The sequence below is a fragment of the Pholis gunnellus genome (genome assembly GCF_910591455.1).
Source record: "Pholis gunnellus genome assembly, chromosome: 9".
Taxonomy (NCBI): domain Eukaryota; kingdom Metazoa; phylum Chordata; class Actinopteri; order Perciformes; family Pholidae; genus Pholis; species Pholis gunnellus.
Window position 1 is genome coordinate 13,346,524 of NC_136535.1, and position 26,968 is coordinate 13,373,491.

At 40.4% G+C, this 26,968-nt stretch overlaps 2 protein-coding genes across 6 annotated transcripts in view; one reads left to right on the plus strand and one right to left on the minus strand.

Moving 5' to 3' along the window:
• The window catches only part of schip1 (schwannomin interacting protein 1), a gene marked incomplete at its 5' end in the record, with an annotated part of 188,696 nt that extends 182,631 nt beyond the window's left edge, over positions 1-6,065 (plus strand). For all 5 annotated transcript variants that reach the window (XM_079165860.1, XM_079165862.1, XM_079165861.1 and 2 more), the window contains 3 exons: positions 2,982-3,105; positions 3,745-3,838; positions 5,086-6,065. In XM_079165860.1, the coding sequence (XP_079021986.1) occupies positions 2,982-3,105; positions 3,745-3,838; positions 5,086-5,137 (270 nt within the window). In that variant the 3' untranslated portion in view covers positions 5,138-6,065. The remainder of the gene's footprint in view (positions 1-2,981; positions 3,106-3,744; positions 3,839-5,085) is intronic.
• Positions 6,066-13,186: 7,121 nt separating this feature from the next.
• Positions 13,187-26,551, minus strand: LOC306701199 (uncharacterized protein; the record flags this gene model as incomplete). The annotated part of the gene is made up of 17 exons (XM_079166454.1): positions 13,187-14,472; positions 15,254-15,544; positions 15,724-15,795; positions 15,893-15,940; positions 16,069-16,204; positions 17,169-17,294; positions 18,760-19,019; positions 19,333-19,559; positions 19,639-19,691; positions 19,845-19,906; positions 19,998-20,039; positions 20,246-20,281; positions 20,394-20,429; positions 21,486-21,557; positions 21,789-21,818; positions 23,880-23,911; positions 26,514-26,551. 17 exons carry the CDS (start codon positions 26,549-26,551, stop codon positions 14,444-14,446), a joined length of 1,590 nt encoding a protein of 529 aa, XP_079022580.1. The 3' UTR covers positions 13,187-14,443.
• Positions 26,552-26,968: the final 417 nt, after the last annotated feature.

Consider the following 26,968-nt stretch of genomic DNA (forward strand, 5'->3'; position numbering starts at 1 on the left):
CCATTGAGAGGAAGGAAGGTGATGACGACCCTGTTCATCATTATTTCATTCCTTAATAGCTGCCTCGCTGCCTCTTCCGGAGCATACACATTAACACACTCACACACCCACACTGTCAGACGTACACACACTATATTTCCACCCGGACTTGCAGGCAGAACCGCTTTACTTATTCAGAGAAGGAGGGGGGCAGCTCGGCCAGACCCATCTATAATTCATATGCCGGAAAGCATTGACTTCGGTGTTTAGGGATGTGGCAGTGCTCAGCAGTCAGAAGACATCACTGTCACATCCAGACCGAACACACAGTGAATATTAAGATGCGTTAAGGCTACAGCCGTCTGCCATGTCCGCAACACTAGAGATCTATTAAACTGTAATAGATCAGTGATTGCTAACAAGGGGGTGCTTCGCAATGGCCTGGTGTGTGTTTGGGAGCATTGTGGAGTAGCTCAACTAATGTAAAAAAAAAATGAAATTATGAATTGATTGAAAAAATATACCAATCTTAATAGGAATATACCTTTCGCTGAGTCAGTTGGCAACTAGTTGGCAAGGGAGCAGTTTATATAGTTAGCTAGAAGTAATGGATAAATGGTTTTAATAGTCGGCCAAGAGAGGGTAAACATTTGAAATGATAAAAGTAACTGATAGTTAATCAAAATTAACCGAAAAACAGTTGATACAGACGGCTAAACGTAATGGATAAATAGTTCAAATTGTTAGCTTAGAGTTAAGGGTTAAAAGTTCAAATAGATAACTAAAAGTAGTGTATTAAGTGTTGAAATAATTATCAATAGGAAATGGCGACATTTGACATAATAAGCTAGAAGCAGTGGATAAATTATTGACATAATTAGCTGTGAGTGATGGATAAATGGTTGAAAGAGCCTCCTTCTGCCCCTCATAGTAAACATGGACAATAGATTTCTATGACAAAATTGTTGTAAAAATCCACTTCTAACAACCACATTAAAATGAACGCATGTGGAACATGACAGGTGGTGTCGATTAGGGGCACTTGAGCTCATCTATCTGATAAAGAGAACGGGGCTCCAAGAACAATCCGTCTGCTGTTATACGGCTGCCAGTTGGTTTAATTCAGTTCCAGCTAAACTGGATTGTCCTGCCCGCTTGTCAAGAGCAAACAATAGGAATTTGGCCAGCACAGTAAGCCTGCATCCAACTGTCTGTCTGCGTGCTGGGAGTGTGTGTTTTCCTAAATCTGTACACACACACGTCGCTGAGCGAAAGCAAGAAAGTCATCGAGGGAAGGGAGGGGGAGAGGTTTAGATTCTACTGTTCAACCTCAATATTCTCTACCGAATTCATTCAGAGAGAAGTGTACTGTAGTTCCTCAATCTGATATTGAGTCATTGCTGGAGGTTAGTTTGCTAATATTGAGCACTCGGTCAGTAATTTGTCATTTGACATATGATCACAGAAACTCACACATCAGTCAGCGGACTGGCCTGTTGAGTCAGGACTACAACCCTTCCCACGCACTTTGTCTTTGACATCACCTCTCTCTCTATGTCACTCTTCAGTCTCCACCTTTCTCCGGTCACAGAAACTGAAACTGACACGTAGTGACCTCAAGTACAGTTGCATCAGTGACAATGTGAAAGTGAAGGAATGCCGAGAAACCAGCACGAAGAGCCAGCCAGACGCCCTCGCATGCAAACAATTAGAGTGTTGCACATGCAGAGAGAGAGAGAGAGAGAGAGAGAGAGAGCGCACACATTTTTCTCACCTACTGTTTGTCAAGATTGGAGACGAAGTGGGAGGGAGCGAGAAAATGGGTGTCGGAGGGAAAAGGAGAAAGAATGTAGAAGGGTTGGATGGGAGTGTTGACAGAGGGAGAGTCTGGTAAACAAAAAGCTAATTATCTGCCCATTGTGCCTGAGAGATCACACGTGATGCGTTGTAGTTTTATTAGATATTGTGGCTACACTCTCAAGTTGATTGAGAACATGAAGCAACTGCTGATGGCAATTTACACTCATTGACACGTTCACAAAGCCAGCTCAGGTAACAGTCATACAATAATTGGCACAAATAAAAGTCTAAAACTTCCACTGCCCTTTGCATTTTACAAAAGCCTTTCATTTTCACTCATAGAGAAAAAGGGTGGAATTTCTCACCCTTTATTGTCACTCCACCTTTGTCTGTGATTACATAACATATGTGTCACTCACTACTGTTAGTGAGTGGGCAGACTTGGGAATTTACAAAGTTCCAGTGGAGAAAAAAATCATGTTGTAAACATTAAGGAGTGTTGCTCCGGTTTGTACTGTACACTGTGGGGTAAACGCATTCAGTGGGCTCTCAGGAAAAGCAGTTGCCGGCCTCTGCTGTATAGTGAAAACTTCACACAGTCACTGAGTTTATCTGCTGTTTACTCATATAAAACGCAGTCTCCCGATGCAGAGCGGTGAACACCTCAAGGAGAAACTGGAAAGCTGTCGTTTCTTTCACACAGAAAAGCATCAAAGCAAAAAGCAACTAATCACATAAGTTGAAGCAGCAGATTGAAGTTGAACTTTGTGTCAGTCAATCAAAGGAGCTGACTCTTTCAGTGCTCTCATGCTGCTGATAATTCATGTCGTTTTCACCAGATTACCAGCTAATGCTAATTTGTCTTTTTCAATGAACGTATTCATTGTTTGTCAACAGGTTGTTGACAGAAAACAACCTGTTGACAATGTAGATGCAGTAAAAGACATTTCTGAATTCAGTCCAATTTGTATTCTGATTGTTATTTATTTAATGATGTCTATGAATAGGGCAATGAATTTACAACAATATGCAGAATCTTTTTGTTCTAGGGATTCAATTGTTTGATACGTGTCTTAAAAGGTAATTGCATAAGTATAAGTAGACATTTTTTAGAAACCTAACCTTGTTTCGACCTCCAGATAGAGAAAGCACAGTGTTTAACATGTTTTTTTCCATGTGTGTGTGTGTGTGTGTTTCGGCAGCTTCCACACATGCCTCACATCAGTGAGTGTCTAATGAAAAGAAGCCTGAAGCCCACCGACTTGAGAGATATGACGCTGGGGCAGCTCCAAGTTATAGTCAATGACCTGCACTCCCAGATTGAGAGTGAGTTGACCACAAACACACATACAGCACAGTACACACACCCACACACACACACAAACACAGAATCACTGACCTCTACTTTCAATTGCAGAAATGAGCAAGAGAGCAAATGGGGAAAAACATGCACATGCATACTGACCCATGTTAGTCAGTTCACAGAAGTGTACCAGTTAACAGTTTCCCCTGAGCATTTACTGTCACCGCACTGTACAGATCATTGATCCTGCTACTCAGGGATGAATAATCTGTCATCTCACATAAAACAGCTCCAAAAATCCCCATGAGTCCAACATCATGAGCTACTTTTTACTTTCCCCTCGTATCTCTTTTCGGTTCTTATGATTTTCTACCAAAGCTGAAGGGACAATAGCTAAAACACGTGATATGAGAACAACCTCAACCACCGATGTGTTGTCTGTCAATGCTTCCAATGTTTTTGATGGTCATTTTATGAGCCCATAATGGGAGATTTCAGACAGTTGCATACACTCCACAGTATATCGTGTAGATTTAATGTCCATCTATTGATGTCACTGTGATGTTTAAAGTATTTCCATATTGTAAATATGATGTGGACAAATTCCTGCTTTGTCATAATGGTAAGTCTGTAGCCTCACATGATATTATCTACAACTCCAGGTCTGAATGAGGAGCTTGTACAGTTGCTGCTGATTCGGGATGAACTACACATGGAGCAAGATGCCATGCTGGTTGACATAGAGGACCTCACCAGGTGATGACGCACTTAATGGCAAACTTATTCCCTGGCTTTACCGTGATCGTTTTTACTCATATGGTGTATTAGAGAGAGAAAAAAAACCTATTAATTTAAAGAATAAGATTGGAAAGAAATAGTCTTATAGTCTATACTTTTGTTATTGTCAAGAGGCCCCGTGATAAAATAAGAAACAAATGATATTAGTCCGGTCTGTGGCTCTCGGCCTCAAGCCCAGTTGTTCCTACTGAAGGTAATAAGAAATAATAAAATATACAAATGTGTAATTTCATTAACAAAAGAATGCAATGGGATTTCTTAAAACAGCTGGACACTGTAGTTTTTAGTACTCCACCGATTCAGCATTGCACTCTTATAAAGTTGCCAGACTCATGAAGTACAGCTTTCTTTCTTTTTTTTAAGTATCAAAAAGAATCAATGCTGCAGAAAGACATTGTATATTTTATTCCACACATTTTTCTTCCTTGTCAAAAACTTTTTTTCATTTTCAAACTAGTCTTCAAACCCTATCGATGCTGACTCAAGTGACACAACTCGAAGCTATTTATCAGAGAAACAGAACATATAATAAATAACAGTGTGGCTCTCTCATGTGTTTTGTTTTATAGTTAAGTGTTGAATAGTTTTTGGAAAACAGTGGACGTAATGGCACAAACAAATTAGCTACACTAAGCTTTAGCTACACAGACAATACTTGTGACTAGGATCCATTTATTATAAACAAGAAGGCACTCTAAAATCTAAGGACAATGAGTCTTAATCCTGGCCTTAATGAGGATATAGACTTCAAATGTTTTGTACAGGCTTCTGTCTTTTTCTTTGAGTCTATGTTAAAGGTTATGGTTACCTTCTATTTGTGATGTATATTAAAAAAAACAGTTTTTCTGTCACGTCATGTCGTTTTCTGGGTCATGTGATTGCCTCCCATTAATTGTTTGTACTATATAGGTGTGGCAAAACCTGTTTTGTTTGTTTGTTAAATGCCCTGACGAAGGCTTACAGCGTTCAAAACATGTTGGCTTTTTTACTCCACTATAATAAGGCTTTTTTTTTAAATTCCCTCCTCATTTTTCTAAGATTTTGGAGTGCCGTTCTGTTCATCCAAGAGCACCAGACACATTTTGACTTTGGTTGAGGACACAGAGCAACCAGTTATCTTGCTCTCCTAGAATTAATTCATTGTTGCTTTTGATCCTTTTTAAGAAAAATATCACCCCACTAATGTTCCCCTTTCTCCTTTGCAGGCATGCTGAGAGCCAGCAGAAACATTTGGCTGAGAGGACCCTATCCAAATAAGATGCCCGTACCCACTCCACGCTGCTCCACTCTGCCCCACCCTGCTCCACTCTGCTCCACTCTGCCCCACCCTGCTCTACCCTGCTCCCCTCTGCCAAGCTAAGCTCCCGCTTCAAACCAGACTTTTCCCCTCTGGCCATTCCACCTCTGCCCCGTGTCGATCCAAATCCCGCCCGCTTGTCCCAAGTATTTTGCTCCTCGCTGCTTCCCCTTCTCCCCATGTCTACCTTCCTGTCCACCCCACTGACGCCAGTGGTAGCAGCAGCAATGAAGAAGGCCACCCTCTTTCGTTAGCTTCTGTGGTTTTCTCCCAGCGCTAAGGACGGATGAGCACTTCCTGCTTCCTGGGAGAAAAATAAATTGATTGTGTGTTGTCATGGATTCTGTCCCCGGCTTCCTGTGCAGTGATCGGCCTTGCTTTGCTATCGTTTCTTTTTAACTTTCTACATTCGCCACTAAATTATAACTGTCAAATGCAGAAATTGTGGGAAAAAAATTAAATAATAGTGAAAAATTTAGTAGAAAGTCAGTCATGAGAAAAAGAAACAACATTGTATAAAAAAAGTTTAAAAAAAACAGATGGAAACTAACTTCTTCAGACCATTTTAAGTTGGACAGTAATTTTCAAGTATTTCAAAGTCAACCTGTTTTTATTCTGCACAAATGGTAGTTTTCAACTGAGAAATGTTTATTTGAAGGTGCTAAAAGAGTGTAAAGGAAACATGCCTGCCTTGTAGTGGAGTCGTAGCTTTTGGTAATACGTTCACTCTAATTGCTCTTCAACATTTTGTGAATGTTGATTTTCTGACACGAGTCATTTTAAATGAATAAGTGTGTTAAAATCGTTTTCATCCTACTGTAATCAAAAACTTTATTTGAGGAAAGAAATGTTTATGTACAGATATGTAAAATAAAGAATAAACTTTGTTTCATATATGTTGGTTTGGTGTGCAGTAAGTTGAATTCATACGGCTGCATGTTGCTGCAAGGCAACGAAGAGTTTTTGAAGAGAGCTTCCTCTTTCTAATGAACATAGGAAGTGTAATCATGGTCGCAACTGCAGCGGGAATATAAAGCACCACCACATTACACGTAGCATGACTCATCTCCCTCTGTTTCGGTCTTGCCTCATCGTAACATTGTTTGTCTCTCACTCTCTCATCTCGGTTTTTTTTTTTTTTTACTGCTCTTAAAGGGACTAATTATAAATGGTTATAAAAACCCCTTTTAAAGTCATAATTAGGAATTTTTGTTGACTTATAATATACGATGAATGGTCAGTTGTGGGCCAAGGTTTAAATGCACAGAAATGATGGATGGAATGTTTAGTAATGAATACAATGCATTTCATGTAAAATATGATAAATGAATTTCTTGGAAACTCCCCCCTCCCTCCGGGTGGGTCTTCTGCCTGATCATATACTGTATTTAAAGAGTAATTTTCAGTCTTTGGTGGTCCTATGTTGAAGCAAGTGAAAGGCCAGGAAACTCCTGTCAACCACTCAGTGACAACTGCAGTTTCAGAGAGTGAACTTTCTTGTGTGTGTTAAACACAACGAGTGGATCTCAGGTCCTGTAAATTGGGACTGGAGGGTGTAAAGAGCGTATGAAGTCATGCTTTATGCATCGATAATATTTCAATTTATTCTCGTTTGAGCATTGTGCAATTCTCAGATACTGACGAAACTATACTTCAGATTAAAAGTTGTTTTGTGACGTAGGAAACAGAAGTTGGCAAAACAATCTCCTGCATTACGTGTTTCGGAGCTTTCAATCATATCACATGATCTTCCTCTGCAAAATGAATAAATAAGAAATTAAACGTTTTTTAGCCTCTGAGAGCAGTCATAAACCCACCGCCCACCCGCACTTGGCAGAGGAAAAACCCCAAATGACCCTCTTCTACACTGACGTTAATCGGAGAATTGATGGATCATACTCCGTGGCTTGGACAGATATGTGACAGAGGTGGTCAGGTCAGGCAGGATCTTGCGGTATTTGTGTGAAACGTTCTGAATCAAACAATAATCATGCTTTGAATAAAACAGTGAGTAAGGGGTCAACATAAACTGTCTGGTCCCATGATGCTGATGCGCCCGGGTTCCCACATCATGCTGCTGCTGACAGGACCAGATGACTATCACCATGGAGCTAATTGTCGGCACCTCAGAGCTGCTTCCTGCAATTCTGCATTAATCATATATTTTAGCAATCAACTCAATATATGTATTTCCTTTGGGCAGTTGTAAAAGAAGATGATCTCAATAGTTAGTATAGGCCTATGCACCCATGTGGAGTTAAAGGCTCTGCTCATCTAATTAGCCATCTCTATTCTAATTCCTATTCAACCCACATACATTCAAACCCGTTAATTGCCTTGTATCTAAATTTAAACTATTGCATCACAGTTTGAGTTTACTTTTCCCCGTAGTTGGTTTCTTTCAAAATCTGAGACAAACAATGCCACTTCCTGTTTCCGTACAATCAATGTGTGCTGGAAGATCGACAACGAGGAAATTACAGATGACGTTTTAGTTTTCTTTTTGCTGGCGCTCCTGCAGGACGGCGGAGGGAATCCCCCCCCCCCCCCCCCCCCCCCACACACACACACACACACACAAAAAAACAACATGCATATAAATACAGTCAGATATTTGAAGGCAGCAACACAGTGCTACTTATCAACCAGACTCAACCAGAGATATCTATCTGATCCTCGAGATGACAGGCTTTCACTTCTGTAAGTCAGCGTGAAACACGTGAAAACTCATGCGATTTTCCCATTATTAGTTTTACTGTGTTTTAGTCATGAAACTCTCGCGTAAACCCTATGGATGCATGTGTTCATGCTTGTTATTGTCTTGCCATGCAGGCTTCGCCAGCTGTGTGCTGCTGCTGACCTTGAGCTGGCGCACATCTACAGGACTCCCGGTGCGCACGCTGAGCACAGAGAAGTGCGGAGACTGTCCACTTCTCTTCAAGAACCTCCGGGTGAAAGTCACAGAGCTTCTCAGCAGTGTGAGTACAATTCACAACGCCATGTTTATTTTGTTATACTGTGTCTTTTTTTCCTCTGACACACACCTGTGTGGTTTGTTAATAATGAATACCCTTATTTTGTATTATAGGATGTTTTGTGTTTTGGCATCAAAGCTGGTGGAATGATGGTCAATCAAGCTGAGACAGTACTGGCCTGCGCACCCACTCTGACTCAGGTGACACTTGATGATTTCTCAGTGACATAAATTCTGAATGATCAAATGCATTACAAAATTCTTTACTTTTTGTGTTGTGAAAATATGGATTCCAATTACTCTTTTGTGCATATTTTCACATTTTCCAATAGAGGATCAAATTGTTTTTAGGCGTATTTATGGAAACATAATTTCAGCTCATAGTTTCACCTCAGCTATAACTAATTTCTATTCAGCCATGTTGTTTAATTAGGTTATATAATCAAGTATATGGTCCAAAGATGTGTATGGGCACCTTGACCAGTGAAACTAATTGCTCATATTTAAAATGTTTTTGACCCCACAGAACTCAAGCTGCTTGATGCAAAGAAATGCATCTTTCAGTGAGGTATGCTATTTCATTTTAAACGTTTTTTCTTAGAATTATCAGACATACTCTTTGTTATACAAACATATTAATAATAAGTCCAGTATCTATTTTACTTAAATAAAGCTTTACATTTGTTATTCATCTGCTATTCTACACATCAGAATTAGGATAGTTTACATTATACACCCATTGTATCCCTCTAATTGTATTATAAAGCAGACAGATGACTGATGGGTGATTTATCTTGTTTGACTGACAGAGTGAATGTCTGAGGAACATCAGGAAGGACTTGGCCTACTACGCTGCTGCTCTTCAGTCCTACATCAAATTCCCACTCAGAAGTCCCGAGGAAGAAGTTGCACTTCTGAGTCCAACTCTGGAAATAATACAGAGCCTGAGGAAGGTATGTGTATCATGCATGTGTGGGAGGGGTAAAGACAGAATCTTCTGGGAAAGTTGCCTGATGAAATCTTCCTTGGTTTATACAGAGCTGCTTCCTGATGCTGAATGAGGAGAATGACTCTTCAGAGGTATTTTTATATTCCTTGTTTTTGTTTGTTTCTTATTTACTCTTCATCCTTCTGTCTTTAAGAGGAAACACCCTATTGTTTTCTTTATTCAGGTTGTTTCCCTCTTGTGTTTTCTTTTAGGAGGATGCTGCCCCGATGTGGGGAAATGCCACCTTCAGTAACAGGCAGAAGATGTGTAGCATGTTGAGCGGCTTCCATGTCCGAACCATCACCATCAACCGAGCTATGGGTTACATCGCCTCAGGAGACCACAGGAAGTAAACATCCTGCAACCTCATCACCATCATCACCATCATTCCAACCCCAATAGCTCTACTTTAATAGTTTAATTTATCACAGCTGAACAAGCTAGAACACTATTTATTTGAGATGTACGTATTTATTACATTTATTTATTTATGTATTTATTTATGTATTTATTTTAATGGCCTATGGTGTTATTTATTGTTATTTAAAATTAAGTCTTTTTTTGTATGAAGTTGAAGTGATATTTATATGGAACTGGGTGCAAATGAAAATGGAATTGATGACACATAAATTAAGTAAAAAGAAACTTTCTCTTGTTTTTTTCAAGTCAGTCAACATGTTCTTAGTTACAATTACTCCACAATTCTTTGGCTAGACTCAATAGAAACAATTGCAAAAAAAGAACAAACTGGATTTTTGGTGGTAAGTTGTTTAAGGAAGTAACCTCATTCTCTGAATGTAAACATTACTGCATCATATCAGCATGGAAGACCCTCAAACATTCAACAATCCAGATGCCTTTCCTGCAGCTTTAACCAAAATAGTGTTGCGATGTCTGGAAACAGCGTCATTTGAAAATAGGTAAAACAGAAATAAAGCTGTGACTAATGTTGGGATGCTGAGAAAAATTAAAAGGAATGTTTCCACAGGCAGCTTACAGGAGTTTGTTTTATTGCACAAACAGGAAAAGTTAAATTCAGCCCTGTATCTAAATGCTTGTGGACAGTTTTTGTTCCCCAATGTACACTTTTATAACACACACAAACAACATGTTTACCTAAGATGCGTGTTTCAGTCACAGGTGGGCAGTAATGGATGCATAATTCAAGTTAAATATAATACACATTATTAGAGACTTTTGCAACTCCATTTAGTTTTACAGGTTCAGAGTTGTCAAATAAAATGCAGATATAAACATACAAAAGCATACAAAAATGGATCCGAGTTTTGAAATAGTTAAACGGGACAAACAAAACAAAAAAAGGTATGAGACATGAAATACCTCAGTACTTCAGTCCGTAATGCTTTATAAAGTCACATGCACATGATATAATGCCTTACTGTTATCATTGTCCTTCTGAGCATGTTAGCATGCTGATGTTTGCATTTACCTCAAAGCACCGCTGTGCCTAAATACAGCCTCACAGAGCCGCTGGCATGGCTGTAGACTCGTTCCTTCAAAATTATTGCCGGTTGTCATTTGACAAGAAATGAATCAACTTATCATTTCAGGTTATGGTTATCTATTATGGTTATCTCTTGGATGGTGTTCATATGCATGTCTGAGGTGTATTGCCTTGCAGTGTTTGATGGACCAGTCATCCAGTTCCTCCACACTTTTCCACAGCTGGTACTCTGTGGCCTATCCCACTGGTCAAAGCAGATGTAACTTTGCCTCCCTTTCCCCCGCATGGAGTTGAAGACAAAAACCCTCCAAGTGTATAACCCTCGAACTGAAAGAAAGTTAAGTTCTTAGGAACAAAAGAGGTATTTGGTCTGAGTATAGCCCCTCAACTGTCACCACTAAGCAGCAAATTACTGGGGTGCGCAAACAGGGCGGTTAGTTCACACACTCTTAGCTGCAGTCTGTGCGAGCAGCAAAGCTGTCTCGAAACCACAATGTCTTCAGAGAGTAGCACTCAGAGGCTAAAAGGGACTCTTCAATAATTGTGCCCCAGTGGCAGTTCCCACTGAAGGCACGCATCACCGGGCGCTGTCTTCTGGCCCCCCTGCAAAAACTGCTTCCCGAGAAGGTTACCAAAGACCGGTCTGTAGCCAAAAACCTCAGTGCAGGAAGAAAAGGCTGCTGATCAGCCCTCCTTAATCTCTGGAGATGCCCAACCTATTGTACCTGCCTCCTGAGACAGAGCCTCCCATGGGCCTTCATCATCTGAGTCATTTCTACATAGCCTACTGCAGCACTGAGCGGCAACATGGGGGCTACCAGAATGAACAACAACTGCTTAAGCATCACTCTCTGCAAAAAGGAAGGAATGAGTCTGATTTTGTCAAAATGTACTGTACTATGACATTTGTATGACATACTTAACTGTGACATCCTTTTGACATTCTACAGGGGTCACTAATAGGCGGACCGCGGTCCGGATCCGGCCCCAGATGCCGTTGTATCCGGACCCAGGACCTAAAACCGTGAAAAAAAAGTGATGCGTTATAAGTCACATCACGTGATGCAGCTCAGCCAATCAAATATGGGCATTCTCTGACATGTTTCCTGACTGGAGTGAGACGTTTACATACCGTGACACGGGGAAGAGAGACGAGGAAAGAGAAAGAAGACTACGACCAGTCAGTGAATCACAGTGGTTATTTCACATGACATTCTCTAAATGGAGAAAAGTGGTCAGCCAGACCAGAGTCTTTAACCAAGATTAGATAATAAAGGTTAATTCTTTCCACGGGCAGTTTAAAACCAATGTGTCTCTCATGATCAGAGACCACAATGATTATTCAAAGTGGTAATGTGAAGCGATACAACGAGACTAAGCACGGCTCATTTGAGCAAACGTACCGTCTCACGTCTGAAATGAAGTCACAGAAAATAAACCTGAGAGCCCAATATGATCAGAATCCTAACACATGAATTCACTGTTCAATGACGTTAACAGAGAGAATAGAGCTGAAACAAGTGCTTTAATAACCACAGATAAAGTATCAGCAGGGACTTTATCTGTGGTTATGTATCGCACACTGGTTTTAAACAGCCCGTAGGAAGAATTAACCTTTATTATCCATTCTTGGTTAAAGACTCTGGTCTGGCTGACCACTTTTCTCTTTTCAGAAAACGTCATGTGAAATAACCACTGTGACTCACAGTATGTGAACATCTCACTCGAGTCAGGAAACATGTCAGAATACCCATATTTGATTGGCTGAGCTGCATCACGTGATGTATTAGTGACCCCTGGTATAGTATGTCACAAAAGTCATAAAAAAGTATAAATGTAGAATATTGAAAAAAATGGGATAATATAAAATAGTATAAAAGGTTGAAAACAATTAATTGTATTTTGTGCCCCAAAAAGTGGTTAAAAAGTCATAGTTATAGTATAGTTTGTTGAAAAAAGTCATAAAAAGTGTAAAAATAGAAAAAAAGTGAGTGAAGAGTGAATGTCTGAGGAACATCATGAGGGTCTACTATGTTGCTGCTCTTCAGTCCTACATCAAGTTCCCACTCAGAAGTCCTGAGGAAGAAGTTGCAAGAAGTCCAACTCTGGGAATAATAGAGAGCCTGAGGAAGGTATGTTTATGTGTAAGAGGGGTAAAGACAGAAATAGTGAGCAAATCTCCTCGGAAATAACATTTCAATGTCACCTGATGAAATCTTTCTTAGTTTAAACAGAACTATTTACCTCTTGTGATTTCTTTTAGGAGGATGCTACAGAGATGTGAGAGATGACACCTTCAGTGACAGAAGATGCGTAAGATGACGAGGGGCTTCCATGTCTAAACCATCATCATCATCATTTCCAACTAAAACCACAATATGTCTACACCTTTAATTTACCACAACTGAACGAGCCTTTCTGGTCATTCACTACGGTCATTTACTACTACTGACTAAGTAGTGCTGTACACTGCACGTGCTGCAGAAAACTGCTTATTTGAGATCCATTTATTCCATTTATTCATTTGAATGGCCTGCAAATGGGTGCAAATGAAAATGGAACTGACAGCACTTAAATTAAGTAAAAAGTTTTATTCAGTCAACATTTGCTTTATTATTTACAATTACTCTACAATTCTTTGGAGAGACTCACACATGATAGAAACAACTGCAAAAAAGAACAGACTCCATTTTTGGTGGTAAGTTGTTTAAGTAAGTAACCTCATTCTCTGAATGTAAACATTACTGCATCATATCAGCATGGAAGACCCTCAAATATTCAACAATCCAGATGCCTTTCCTGCAGCTTTTACCAAATAGTGTTGAGATGTCTGGAAACAGCGTCATATGAAAATAGGTAAAAGAGAACTGAAGCTGTGACTAATGTTGGGATGCTGACAAAAATTAACTGAAATGTTTCCACAGGCAGCTGACGGTAGTTTGTTTTTGACTCGTAAAACTATATGAATGTTGCCAGGCTGTAGAACACAGGTAGAACAGTTCAATTCAACTGTGCATCCAAATGCTTGGGATCATTTTTTTTTTTTAAACAACATTTATACTTAAGAAGATGTGTGTTCCAGTCACAGCACAGTAATCGATTCATAATTCAAGTTCAAATAAACATAATTAAGGATGTCTTGCAACTCCATTTAGTACAGGTTCAGAGTTTTCAAATAAAACACAAACAGATATAAACGTAAAAAAAACGACTTTAAAAAAATAGATCACAGGTTTGAAATAGTTGGTAAAAAAAAAGATATGTACAGGACGAATATAAAAAAACGTATGAAACACAAAATAGCTAAGTCCTTCAGTCCGTCACGCTGTGGACAGTCACATGCACATGCCTGTGAACTCCCACAAACATAACATTTAAAAGTGAAACGATTAGATACACCGTTTGGATTTTTCCAGTTTTTTTTGCAGTTTCAACACTGCATCACCTACATATACAAATGTTTCTGGCTATATAATTAGCTACTATATACCTCAATGACCTCTACCTCTTTTGGTCATTTTTTAAACTAGTAATGCTAAGCATCAAATTCTGACTATACAAGGGAAGCTTTAGGTGCAGCTTTTCTATTCTGTATTACAGAATCAAAGGACTACATTTTTAACAAAATAAGGGAAAATGCCCATCCGAAGTTAAGAAAGTGTCCGTTTTCATGAAATGCGGCAATACAAAAACCCATCAATCGGTTTAATTTCCAGAAAATATTCAAAAGAGAAACACAAACTTGGACGAGCTAATGTTTTGTCTGCTTTGTTGTATTCCTGAGCTTTTCCTTCCTGATGATGGAGCAACAAAAATTCAACAGTCCATTTGAGGCTCTTTCACTTAGCTGCTCGATTGTTCACCATGTCTGAAAAAAAAACCATTAACACACAATTAAAGTGGCATGAGTTATGAAAGAGGGCGGGGCTAAAATGCAGAGGGTGAGGATAACAGACACCAATGAAACAGGAACTCTTTGCTGAGTGCAATGATGACTTCCAACGATATGTGCTGAAGATCTGTTTTATTGCTTTTTCGCCGCTACACCAACAGCGTTGCATGCAAACTCAAGATGTTGATAACTTTTCATCAAATTACAGTATACCTCTAAGAGGCTTTTTTTGTACGTCTCCACATTTTACATCTGCCTACCAAATTGCATACATGTAGGTGAAACCTCAATGAGGGGCTTGAGTTGAGCAACTTTGTAGGGGGCGCACTTAAGCCATTTTCCCACATCCAAGCGCGAGACCCTTAAGTATCTGCGCTATGTGATCCCGAATCATTCCTGCCGACACATGATGGATGTAGCAGTGTAGTGCCCAGGATTTACTAAGAGGTGATGAAACGTGTCAAAACTTCGCTCCCCCTGCAGAGAGAGTAGCCCTGACGTGCGGCGTTAAGACGTCTAGACCGCCGAGTCGAATGTTACGATTGTGTCACACCACATTACGACACCTATGGGAAGGACTGTGAACTGACAACTTTACTTAAAGCACTTTATTTCATGGTGTTTATATATCATATCGTGACACGTGTATCGCGATACGTATCGTATCGTGAGAAGCTTGTCAATACACAGCACTAGTGTTTATGGTTATCCATCATTATTACATCTATTGTTAATATGCATGTCTGCAGTTAATTACCTTTTAGTGTTAGATGGACCTCAGTTGGCAAGTCATCCAGTCCCTCCAAACCTTTCCACAGCTGGTACGCCGTGGCCTCTCCCGGCTGCCTTCTGCTCTTCCACAACACCAGCATCTTCAGCTTCTGCATGGTCACATCTTTCTCTGCCGCCTGGATGTCCTCAAGCTCGCTGGTGTTCAACTCTAAAAAGATGGCCACCTGCTTCCACTCCTTCCCGAGCCGCTTGGCCAACTGCAGTAGCTGCTTCTCTGACATGTCCTGGCCCAGAGTCGTCCCTGTTTTCCCTCCATCTAGAAAAGGACGCACAACACGTATAGGTGCTTTATTTCAGAATCATTTGAGAGAGACAGGTGCATCTGGAAAATAGATCAGGGGTGGACTGGTTTCTTTTGACTTGACTGGGGCAAAACTAAGTGTGTGCCTGAAGTTCTTCTCAAATCAGTAATTAGTAAAATACTAGAAAAGTCACCTGACTCGTCCTGAAACCGAGGCCTTTTACAGACCGTCTCTTCCTCTGAGGGGCTGCTGCTCCTCTGTCTGCCTATGAGGAAGATGTATGGTGTGAGTCAACCTGTAAAAGCTGAAAGCATGTTGTGATGAAAAATCTAATCTAAAAACAAGAAAAACAAAAGGCTTACTGTTTGTCCTTTTCCTTGGCTTCTTCTCTGTGTTATCCACACAGTCACCTAGTAGAAAGACAAAGATCACCACTCTGGAGTAGAAACCAAATGACACTCAAACATGATAACACAAAAACATGTAAACACCTGCAAATGAAGAAACATGTTCAGTGTGAGACTAAATGCACTGGTACCTTCTCTGATGGTGCCGGACCAGACAGTCTCCTCAGTGTTAATCTCTATGAGAGACAATTTAAAGGGAGGAGGCTGCTCAAAGAAAGCTTCAAAGTAGCCTTTCATCTTGGTCACCGCAAGGGTGAATTTCAAATCCTGCACAGAGACACATAAATACATATATATATATAATTAAAGTTACTGTACAGAACTTTTAAATGGTCTCAATTTACATCAGCAAGAAGATTGGCTATTTCTATATAGTTATTCTTAATGCTTGTCATCCAATGAAATCATGTATGTTCACCAGAAGCTCCTTCCCACTGGAGGGAAGGGAGGCACGGGAGAACTAGAACAATGATGGCGCGGGGAAGACTGTCAGACCCTGCAGCAGTAAAATTCTTTTTTTCTACAGGTAATCTGGAGCTTTGTTTTGTCCACGGGGACAGACAAATTCAACACAACAAGAATGTTCCTTGTAGTAGCTTCAATCATAATTTAAAGGGACAGTGTGTAAGATTTAGTGGCATGAACTGGTGTGTTGCAGATTGCAACCAACTAAATACCTGTCTGCTTACCCCTTCAGGTTTGGAGAGTTATCTTTATCATTTTAATACAACTAGAAGATACTATTATCAATACTCTGCTTGTCTACATGACTAGATAATTGCTTTTAAAAACATACATAGAATTGTAAAAACAAATACATTCAGAACAGCATTAGAATTCATATTTAAAATATATCAAATATTGTTTATAGAGCAGCAACAGTTATGTTTATAACAACAAAGTCAACATATAACATCATTAATATCTCACTGGAAACAAATGTAAAATGTTAACAAAATTAATTACACTTTCAAGTGAATTTTATTTCATACTATACTAGGCCTTTTTTTTACACACTGCACTGACTTTTATGACACTATACAATGACTTTTTTAGGACATACTCTCATGTTTTGAGTATAATTCATTTGCCAAAAAAAGAGACAAACTGATAGCTAATTATTTTTTTCTTAAATTTTCTTTAGAATCATGAATTTCTGGCCTTGATAATCGTGTGGCGGAAATCTGACATTGTGACCGCCCTACACACATGTACAAACCAAGAGACACACCTCAGGTTTGATCTCGCCCTCCGGCTCGCACAGGAGACGATACGTCCCCTCATCCAGTTTACATGTGGGAGGCTTCTCGATCCGAATGTAGCGATTCTTGTAGCCCCGCACCTGTTTGCCAACATCCTGGTTTACATAGGGACAGCAGGAAGAAAGAGGCAGAAGATAAGTCACACCTTTGTAGTATCATGAGCACGCTGAATGGTGATTACCTTCATTAAAATACACTGTCCAAAACCTGAAGAGACCTCAGGAGAAAAAGACACTCACAGTTCAGCCCTGGTCTGTGTGCATAGTCATGGAAAACAAGTGCTTTATTTGAAGGAACTGTCATTTGTGCCTTACAATAAATTAAGTATGATTACCACCTGCACCCTCCCAAACACACATGCTTACACACAAACACAAACCCACCTCCAGAGTTTCCTCAGCAGTACAGTGTTAGAAAATTACAAATAAATGATGATAATATCGTCATGTAGCTGTCAGAATTACGTGGTGCACTCCCAGTAATACAGGATCGGTACCATTCCAATGCATACCACTGACATTTTTTAAATAGAAATATCTGCAAAATATATCACAAGGCATTTTTCAGATTGTCAATGATCAGCCAGATGCTGAAACTACTGCTTTTCTACAATACAATATTGTATATCATAGTATTTTTTCATTGCAGTATGCTGCATAACCTCATCCAGAATCTGGAAATCTGGAGCCTATTCTATAACTTGTTATAGCATCAGAGCCATTGCAGTTATAAAACTAAACAAGAAGTGAAAGTTAGGTTTTGCTTTGACTATGTTCTCCTTTTTACACACATACTTTACGGCATTTTGCTGGAGTTTTATACATTGAGCAGTTGTCATTTTTGAAAGTCACGATTGATTTAGGGAGACTGAGATCATGGTTTCATGAATGGAATATTTCTTTGTATTGTTTTTCTTTGGGTCAATCATGGAAGAAATTCCAAAATGAAAACACTAAATATGCAGAGTCATGAACAGGTTGTTTTTCTGGCAAACAGAACGTGGCTCACTTCAAGTCTTAAAAGGTGGATCTTTAACAGATTTTATTTCAATATGAGTAAGAAATTGTAATTCAGTGTGAAATATATTACCGTCGTAAGAAGCTTGGCATAAGATGTGCATTTAATAAAAGTGTGTGTGTGTGTGTGCATTCACACATTGAGATCAACCTTGTGTGCACTTTATCCAGTACTGTAACTGCAGTATTTCAGAACCTTACAGGAAAAGATACAGAAACGTCACAGAGTAGAATGATGGCACAAGCACCTTTCGAGGTTAACCAAGACCCTTTTTTCAATCATGACACTGACATGTAAAATTGCCCAACATGGATTAAAATGCCTGTTTAAAAGTGAAATCCTGCAACTACAGGAAATTTCAGAAAATTTGAACACATTTCCAAAACAGCTGTCGTATTTTTATCAGTTTTTAAAATGCACGTAAAGCCCAATGACAGCCTCGACAGTGTTGCGCTTGTCAAGTCAGGCGAAGGAAAACTGCCAATCATCTATTGTAGTGAAGAGATTAATTCAGAGCCACGTGCAGTATTCAACAACGCTCACCTTGATGTCAGATGAGCTGTTGGTGGCCAGGTAGATGTGGAAGCTGTAGTTGTTGTTGTTGTTGTCACTGCACAGCTGCTTGTAGACCAGGACCACGCCGTGGTGCTCTACAGATTGGCTCGTCTGAATGATGGGACCCACGGGTGAAAGGGACGTCACATTCCACTTAACGTGGCTACCTGAGTGGTCCACTGTCGGCTCGATGAGTGGACGGTTGTCCTTTATGTGCAGGACACTGAATGTCATCTCATTTTCTGGATCTTTGTGACGATAATAAGGAAAAAGAGGATTTTATGTGTCACCTAGAGCAGCTTTAAATCATTCATAAAATATTATGATGTGCACTAAAATTAACTATGTTGTGTAAAGATTTTAAGATGGGTCATAATTAATCAAGAATTTCACCTTTGCTTTTAAGAGAACCTCCAGACATCTTTAATGTAAATATTGAATGTTCATAACATTTTCTTAAGGGCCACAGATTCCCCGCAGGAGGCGGAGACCATAATTATGAATTATATATTGAACACAGGAGACATGCAGGAGCGTGACAGCCCTGATATTCATTCTCACCGGCAAGGCAGATGGAGTGAGGGAACTGAATGGACGTGAGGACAGAAGCGTCCTTATTGACTGTGTCCACGTTAAAGATGGGTCCAGCAAATTTCCAGGAGTCCGGGAGGAAGGCACCGAACTTGGACCAGGACAAGACAGAGTACTGCACCAGGACCCGCTCCGATGCTTCGAACACCAGGCCAGTGACTGAACACTGGTATGTGCCCTCCCCTTCAAGCTGCACCCTAAAACACACACAGAGTCAGTGACGCTGTACATATAGAATCAATACAAATGGGCACAGACCAGATGAGTGTCACTCACTGTAATCGTCCCTTAGAGATCCTCCTGGGGGTAACAAGCTCATTGCCATGGCTCTGTTAAACAAACCAACACAGTTTGTCTCTTTGTTTGGACAATTATAAAATCATGGTAAATAAATCCGAAGAAAGTCAAGTATGATCAAGTATAATTACAAATAAAATACAGAGTAGACATTTAAAATTGTTTCCAATGGTTTCTGAGCTCACCTGCTGGATGGCTTTGCATTTTTCACAGCATATTATGAACTGCCTCTCATTTATCAGGACGTCTGAAAAAAAACACGGGATGTTATTTACAGGATATGTGACACAATCTCCAGAACACTCGTTGTGCTGTAACGTGCGTTATGCTCGGCTTACCCTTCCCATTGGAAAAAGCTGCTTCGCATCCAGAGACTGAATCTAGAGGGTGAAATAATAGTAATGAGTCCAATTTCATCATATGAAAATCAAATGTCAAGTGCTGCAAGCTTGTGTCAAACCTCTGGCAGACACTTTTTCGAGTTGTGAGCGCTGGCATGGCCATTGGGATTGGAAGACAGTTTCATAAAGCAGACCTGTTTGCTTAGTCTGACGAGGAAGATCTTAATATTTTTGTAGTGTCGCACCCTTTTTAGACTCCTCTGCATCAGCCTCTTCATTTTCTGCAAGGAACATAAAAGGAGATAAAAATGTATCCCCATTCACTCTTTATCTTGTAACATCCTTGGGTGACAAACATTTTTCAAGGATCGATTATAGGATGTTGGCTCTTACCTTCCTCTCCTCCATCCTTCTCAGCACAGCCCTCTGCTGAAAGTCAAAATACGGGACAGAAGGTTGAGAAACAGGGAAATTAAAGGAATATGATTCAGGCACACATACACAAGGTACAAGGTACACATACACACATACTCATAAAGACTACATGCATGCATATTGCCATGAATTAGGGAACAAACTCACGCGCACACATAAACATATGGAACAGATGTAAAATGATTGTAATGTGATGTAAATATGAATGTTTTATTTAATTATGTCACATGTATGTAGGGCTGCACAATTAATCGAATTTTAATCGCGATCACGATTTTGGCTGCCACAATTAAATGAGCATGATCGTCTGCGATATTGACATTTAAAATGCGTGCTCTGCTACATGTCAAATCAAGCGCTTCCTCAAATAACAATCAGCCAACCGCCAGGGGGAGAACGAGATGGGAGGTGTCACGCGCGCACCCTGTAGAAGTGGAAGAGTAGAGAGACGGGAGCTTGAAGGACGAGTACTTGTGCTTAATTTATTTACATGCCGGCATGTCATGTCTGTCACTACATGGTCGCGCGCGTTCACAATTCCCCTGCTCTCTGTATCGCGCACGCCGGTGTTCCGCCCCGATCCGCGCGCACGATACAACAGTCGCTCTCCTGCCAGTAGCACCCCCCCCCCATGTACTGGTGACTTTTTTAAGCAGAAAAGCCTAACCAGGGACAGGAGTCACAAATTAGCCATGGCTCAAAATCCTACACGCAACACATTTGTACCATGTTATTGTCAGCTGTTACTATGTTTTTCCCGTCATCACTGACAAAAAAAAGTGTAAATAAAAAAAAAAAAAATGATTTGACATTTTGAAAAATACTCTTATTCACTTTCTTGCTGAGATGGATGTGAAGACCACCACTCTAATGTCTGTCTGCTGAATGTGAAGCTACCGCCTGAGCGGGGCTAGCTGTTTCTACATTTGCATTCTAAGCTGTCTCCTGGCCGTAGTTTCATATTTAACATACAGACATGAGAGTGATAAGAGTGATTGAGCAAATTTCACAAAAGCCTTCTGTTAAGGTAGTTCAAAGTGTGTCTCTCACCAGAATCCTCCTCCTCCTCGTCCTCTTCATCTTCCTCCTCCGAGCTCTCTTCAGCGGATGTCCCGGTGTTTTCTGTTTGATGAATCAATTTGTAAAGGACACGGCAATGAGCTGAGAATTTTGCATTTGAATTTCCAATGTATGTTGGACTCTTGAATGTTAAGAGAAAAAAAAACACTTTGTATATAAAAAAAGGAATTAAATGTCAGAACAAATTAGGTTTTCTGCAGATGAACATATTTACGTATGAGTTGTGGGAAAAACAAATGAGTTAAACTGTTGCGGTGTGATATTCGTGCTTACCTGAGCTGCTGTCACTTTCTGCCAGGTTATCTGTAACAGATGAGTAATTGTTTTGAGGTTAGTGCTGTTTGGTCTGTAAAAGCTGATGCAGTGATGTGAAAATGTGATGAAAAGTCTTTGTATATCCCATCTTATTAGTTATTACTATTACTACATCATTCTCAAAGGTTGTTGGTAACCATATCATCATCACCACTTCTGAAGTTTTGCTAGCATCATAAACATCCTCATCGTTCTGTCGTCATTGCATTGCTCAGCAGTGAATGCATGGCTGACTGTTGGTTTTCAGCAAGAGTAAAGCTAAAAGTGTCTCATGACAATTTCACCTGAACAGGAAACATAACTGCAGTAAAAACAGAAACAAACAACACCCAATAATACGTAAAGCCATATTCTACGATCTAATATAGTACTGTAAAACTGTTTTATAAATATATTCTGCATCTTTACTGTCTCACGCAGAGAAAACCTCGGGTGCGGCTACATGCCCTATTGCTAAACTCAACACTCACAATATATAAACTGTCCTTACATAATAATAGATGGCTATAGGTAGATTGAAGTGTGAGAAATTTGTAAAGAGTTTTACATTTTGTCACTGGGGCCTCTTCTTTTAACAGGTGTGAGACCTCTACTTGCAGTTCACTTCTATGTTTGTGCAATGTTTGTGTGTTTTATCATCCATATTACTCATCAAAAAAGCCCTCAGCATGTCTGACTGCTTTTACATATCCATCAAGCCTTAGCAGCTGAACGCTGGCACCCTGTGAAGAAGCCAGTGATAAGTGCCATACATTAACAGTCTGGCACATTTATACAGATGGGTCCAGAGGAGCTGCTGCTTCTTCTCTTCCCAGCAGCAGTGAATGTCCATGGACCGGGCCATCTGGCTGAGTGCCTGGCTGGCTAATGGATGGAGCCCATCCTCTCTGGCCCACAGAGTTTTATCTTAGACTAACAAGCAGATGCTGCCATCACTGCTCCACTCACAACACCTCCCTCATCAATCTCTCTCCTCCGCTAAGCCCGATCTGTCTGCTTCACCTCTCTCTGCACTCTCCCGCCTCCATTTCTCTCTGCTTGTCCTCATATGCCTCCTATGGCCAATCTCTTTCTCTGCTGCTGCTGTCTCATCTGAGCCAGCAGGCATCCCTCTTCACTCTGGCATGGCCGCTTCCCTTCATCAGGCTGACAAACAAGGTGGAGATAAAACACCCGCACAGATACACATGCATGTCCAAACACTCAAACACACACTTGTTTACAGCCTCTAAGGTTTGGATAGTTTCATGGGTATTGCCTGCCATCTGCTGGTCTAAAGAAAATATTAAAATAGCACAACCAAAGGCATAAAAAGGTGTATGTGTGAGTAAAACAATTAAGTTAAATTCATGAAGACACAGAGGGCCACCCACATAATACTAAGCACCACATACATTTCTTGGCTCATGTTAACTTAGATAAAAATGACGCAAGCTTGAAAAATAGAGCACTCATATTGGATCGGTAATATGTATCGAGGTGGTGTATTATAAACGGTATCAGGAGAGAAAAAGTCACATCACTACATTCCTAATCATCACCAGTTGTGTGACAATCTATTATTACCAGGTCAACTACAAAGTAGATTTTATCCAATTGAAGTTGAATATTCTTTTTGATGCCCGAAGAGATAAAAACTTGATAAATTTGGTAACTCACAGGCAAGAAAAAGGGAAATGTTAGTGGAAAGGAAGACATGTTGTGTGTTGGTGTGCAGTATTTAAAATAGCAAATGCAAAACTAGGGACACAAGTGATCATATATGACTGCGCATAAGTCCTGCTGCCCTTTAAGGCAAATTATATTGAAATCAGGAAGGCCAAACCATCAGACGAGAGAAGGGTGGGACAGGTTAAAGAAAAGAAGGACAACAAAAGCAGTGACGGATAATAGATGGGGATGCACGCCTTTTAAATATCAAAAAGAAGCCAGAGAGAACAGACATGGCTGTAAACAAAACATGAAGCCCTGTGTGTGCTCTGTGACAAAGTGCAGTGAGATAGAGAAGAGTGAGGGGGAGGGAAAGAATGAAAATGGGTTGATGTTTACCTTTGTTTTCAAGTGCAGGGATATCTCCGTCTCTGTGGGGCACAGGAGATAACATTCAGACAACTTCAAATTACACTCATGACAGCGACGTCTGGGAGGTGCGATGACAAGTATGGGACGGTTTAGAGGTTGAAAGTGCCTTGCAGGCTCTTGTAGTACACCACTTCTGCTTTCGAATAGGAACACAGGCAGTCGAATGCATTAGAAAAACAGGAAATGTGTACAGACGGCCTGCATCTCACTTTTTCACACGTCTGACACCAACCCATCCTGTTGAGTTCACCTTTCCACCCAAACCCAAGGGCAGTGTCAATAGCACAGGAAGCCAGGTATGGAACGATACTGGCTGGGTACATTCGCCATTATAAACTAAACTGGTTTGGACACTTTTTCATATTTCATAACTCAGACACAACAAAGGGGTTGGACGAGTTATATTCAATGTATTCCTTTATTTTCTACCAGTGGTGTCATATTGTGATGATAGGATCATATGGTGTTGAATAATTCCAAAAATATTATTAAAAACTAACAAAATTGGTAATTGAAGGTTTTGTTATGCACATGTGAAAGCATGTAAAGACATAGGACACATTTTTTTGCATGCAAATTTGCAAACATCTGCCATATCTGTATTCAATAATCGTTTCAATAACGTGACATTAAATGGACTTGTAGCCGTACAGCACGTTTCTAGTCCTATGACCACTCAAAGCGCTTCAACACTAATTTCAACCACATCGCCCAGCCCTGCACAGCAGACATCAATACCAGTTTCTCCTGAATATTTAGCTCTCTACATCTTTTGATATGAGCTCGACTAACCAGGAAGGTAGTATATCAAACAAACAGTGAGCCAAGTCCGAGTGCAATGGTTCAGATGGTGTTTCTGAACTGGTGCAAACCCGTTGACACAGTCTGAGCTTCAACAAGAGGCAACACGCCTGAGATCCGTCGGTGGGGAAAAGACAGAGAGCCAACCCCACAAGAAGAACGAGTTCACCACCAGCAGGCATAAAAAAAGTAGGTCATATACTGCCCTGTGTGCGTGTCCCTGTTTCACTCCCTCAGTTGTATAAATACAGAACTGGGTGATCATAAGTACAATGATGCATCAAGGGATGAGGATTGTTAACGCTGACCAAATTGTGGTCTTTTATTTGCTGTCTGTTAATCCTGATAAGGCCCAGTGGTTTCCTTTGTTTTTAAACATCTGTCCAGGAAAGACTGTTTTCTCCTCTTCAAGGTCAACTCGTTCTCTCTGCCAAATAGTCAGTCGCACCTCAACAACACAGAGGTCATTAGTTGCCATGGGAATATCTCCTCCTCTGAGCAAAGTTTGCATTTTTCCTCATTCAAATGTTTACAGACAATTAATAAACCGGCTGCATGAGTTCTGAGGCTTTCTCTGCTCTCACTTGTTTCTATCTTCCTCCCATAGGACACCAGAATCCTCTGTGAGGGCGTCGGCCTGTGTCTGGACGAAAGATAAAAGACACAACCTTTACAACATGCCTCCTCCAGCCTCCCATAAACACAATGAAAAGAGACAAACGTAGAGAAACGAGCGTCAGTTGGCCTGCATCTATTCCACAGGAGTACAAAAAGAAACTCTTTAATCATTAACATTAATATTACACCTCACGGCTTTCAATATGTTTATAGTGGGTCATAAACCACAAACAAACAAATTCTCTATTGCTACTACTTCTCAAATAAAGTTTCCTTTAAATCAAACTTACACGTCTCTCGTGGACATTTAATTCATATTTTTTACTCAATACTAAAAATGTTGTATTACAAAGATAAAACCCTGCATGGTATTGTTTACTCTGGGACTTTCCAGCCCTCCTCAGCAGGCCAGTGATACCATGGCAATGAGGACAATGAGTCATCTGGATCACCTCACCTGTCTTTGGTTCACAATACAACTGTTAGTGAATATTGTACAACTATTACAGAGCTTGGGATGAATCATTTTCAAATAACGATTTCAAATAGGACAGCATGTTAGTACAACATGTGTCCCATGGCGCCTGTCTTTCATTGCATCATCAACCATAATTAAAAACTGTAAGCAGGAAGCTATATTTGCGTGCTTGTTGGTAGGCCACTGTATGATGAGGTTACATTGACATCAAAAACATATGGTTATTTATCTCTCCTATAATATTCCTATCGTAATTTCTGAGTTGATCAACCTTTGGTAAATAACTTGATGAAATAATCGCTTTATATCGGCATGTTTCGCTCGCTCCAGGCAGCGTGTTGTTACATGGTTGTCAGTGAGTCATCTCAGTGTAACAACACAGCAGCGTGCAGCGTCGAGAAACACCAACAAAGGGATCCCGTCTGTCCGGTTACTTCCTCTTTGTATCTTACGTTTACGTTAAATTGTGCGTATCTATAACGAGGACGCAATCATTCTAGATGTGTTTTTCTTTTGCATAAAATGCACAAAGAGATGAGCACCGACTGCAACAAAAAGACAACACTTCCTGTGTTGACACGACGCGATTTCAGCGCTGCGTCCTCTGCAGGCTTTACGTGGTCTGAGCTGCACACGATGAAACACAAACACCGATGTACAGCCAGAGGTCAACACTTGTCCGTTCAGCAACAAAACAGTCTTACCCGTCCTCCAGCTGACAAGCCGCTCCGCAGCTCGCCATCTCTGCCACCATCCTCTCTCTGTTGTAACCACACTCCCGTTACACTGTATGCTCTTCCGCCGCGTGCAGCGGCTGCGCATTCAAGCACCTGAAAGGCAACGTGATCCTATCATCGGCTATCAAGTGTCTCGGTAAGGCGCTATGCGGTAATTGGCGCAATAATGATCGTCGGAACCCTTGTGGCTGACCTATTCACATTACTTGTCACTTTGGGTGCAGCATCCCTTCCTCAGCAAAACAAAACATCTGCTATAAGTTTAACCGAAAAAGGCGCTCAAAGTTTCCTAGAATCTAAAAAAAAAGAAAACAACCGTTTTGCAGAGCAGATGTGGATGTATTGTTTCCTCTCGCAAACACTGTGCATGTGTGCAAACAATTGGCTAAAAAGACACAGATCTTCACATCATGTTGTTCAAC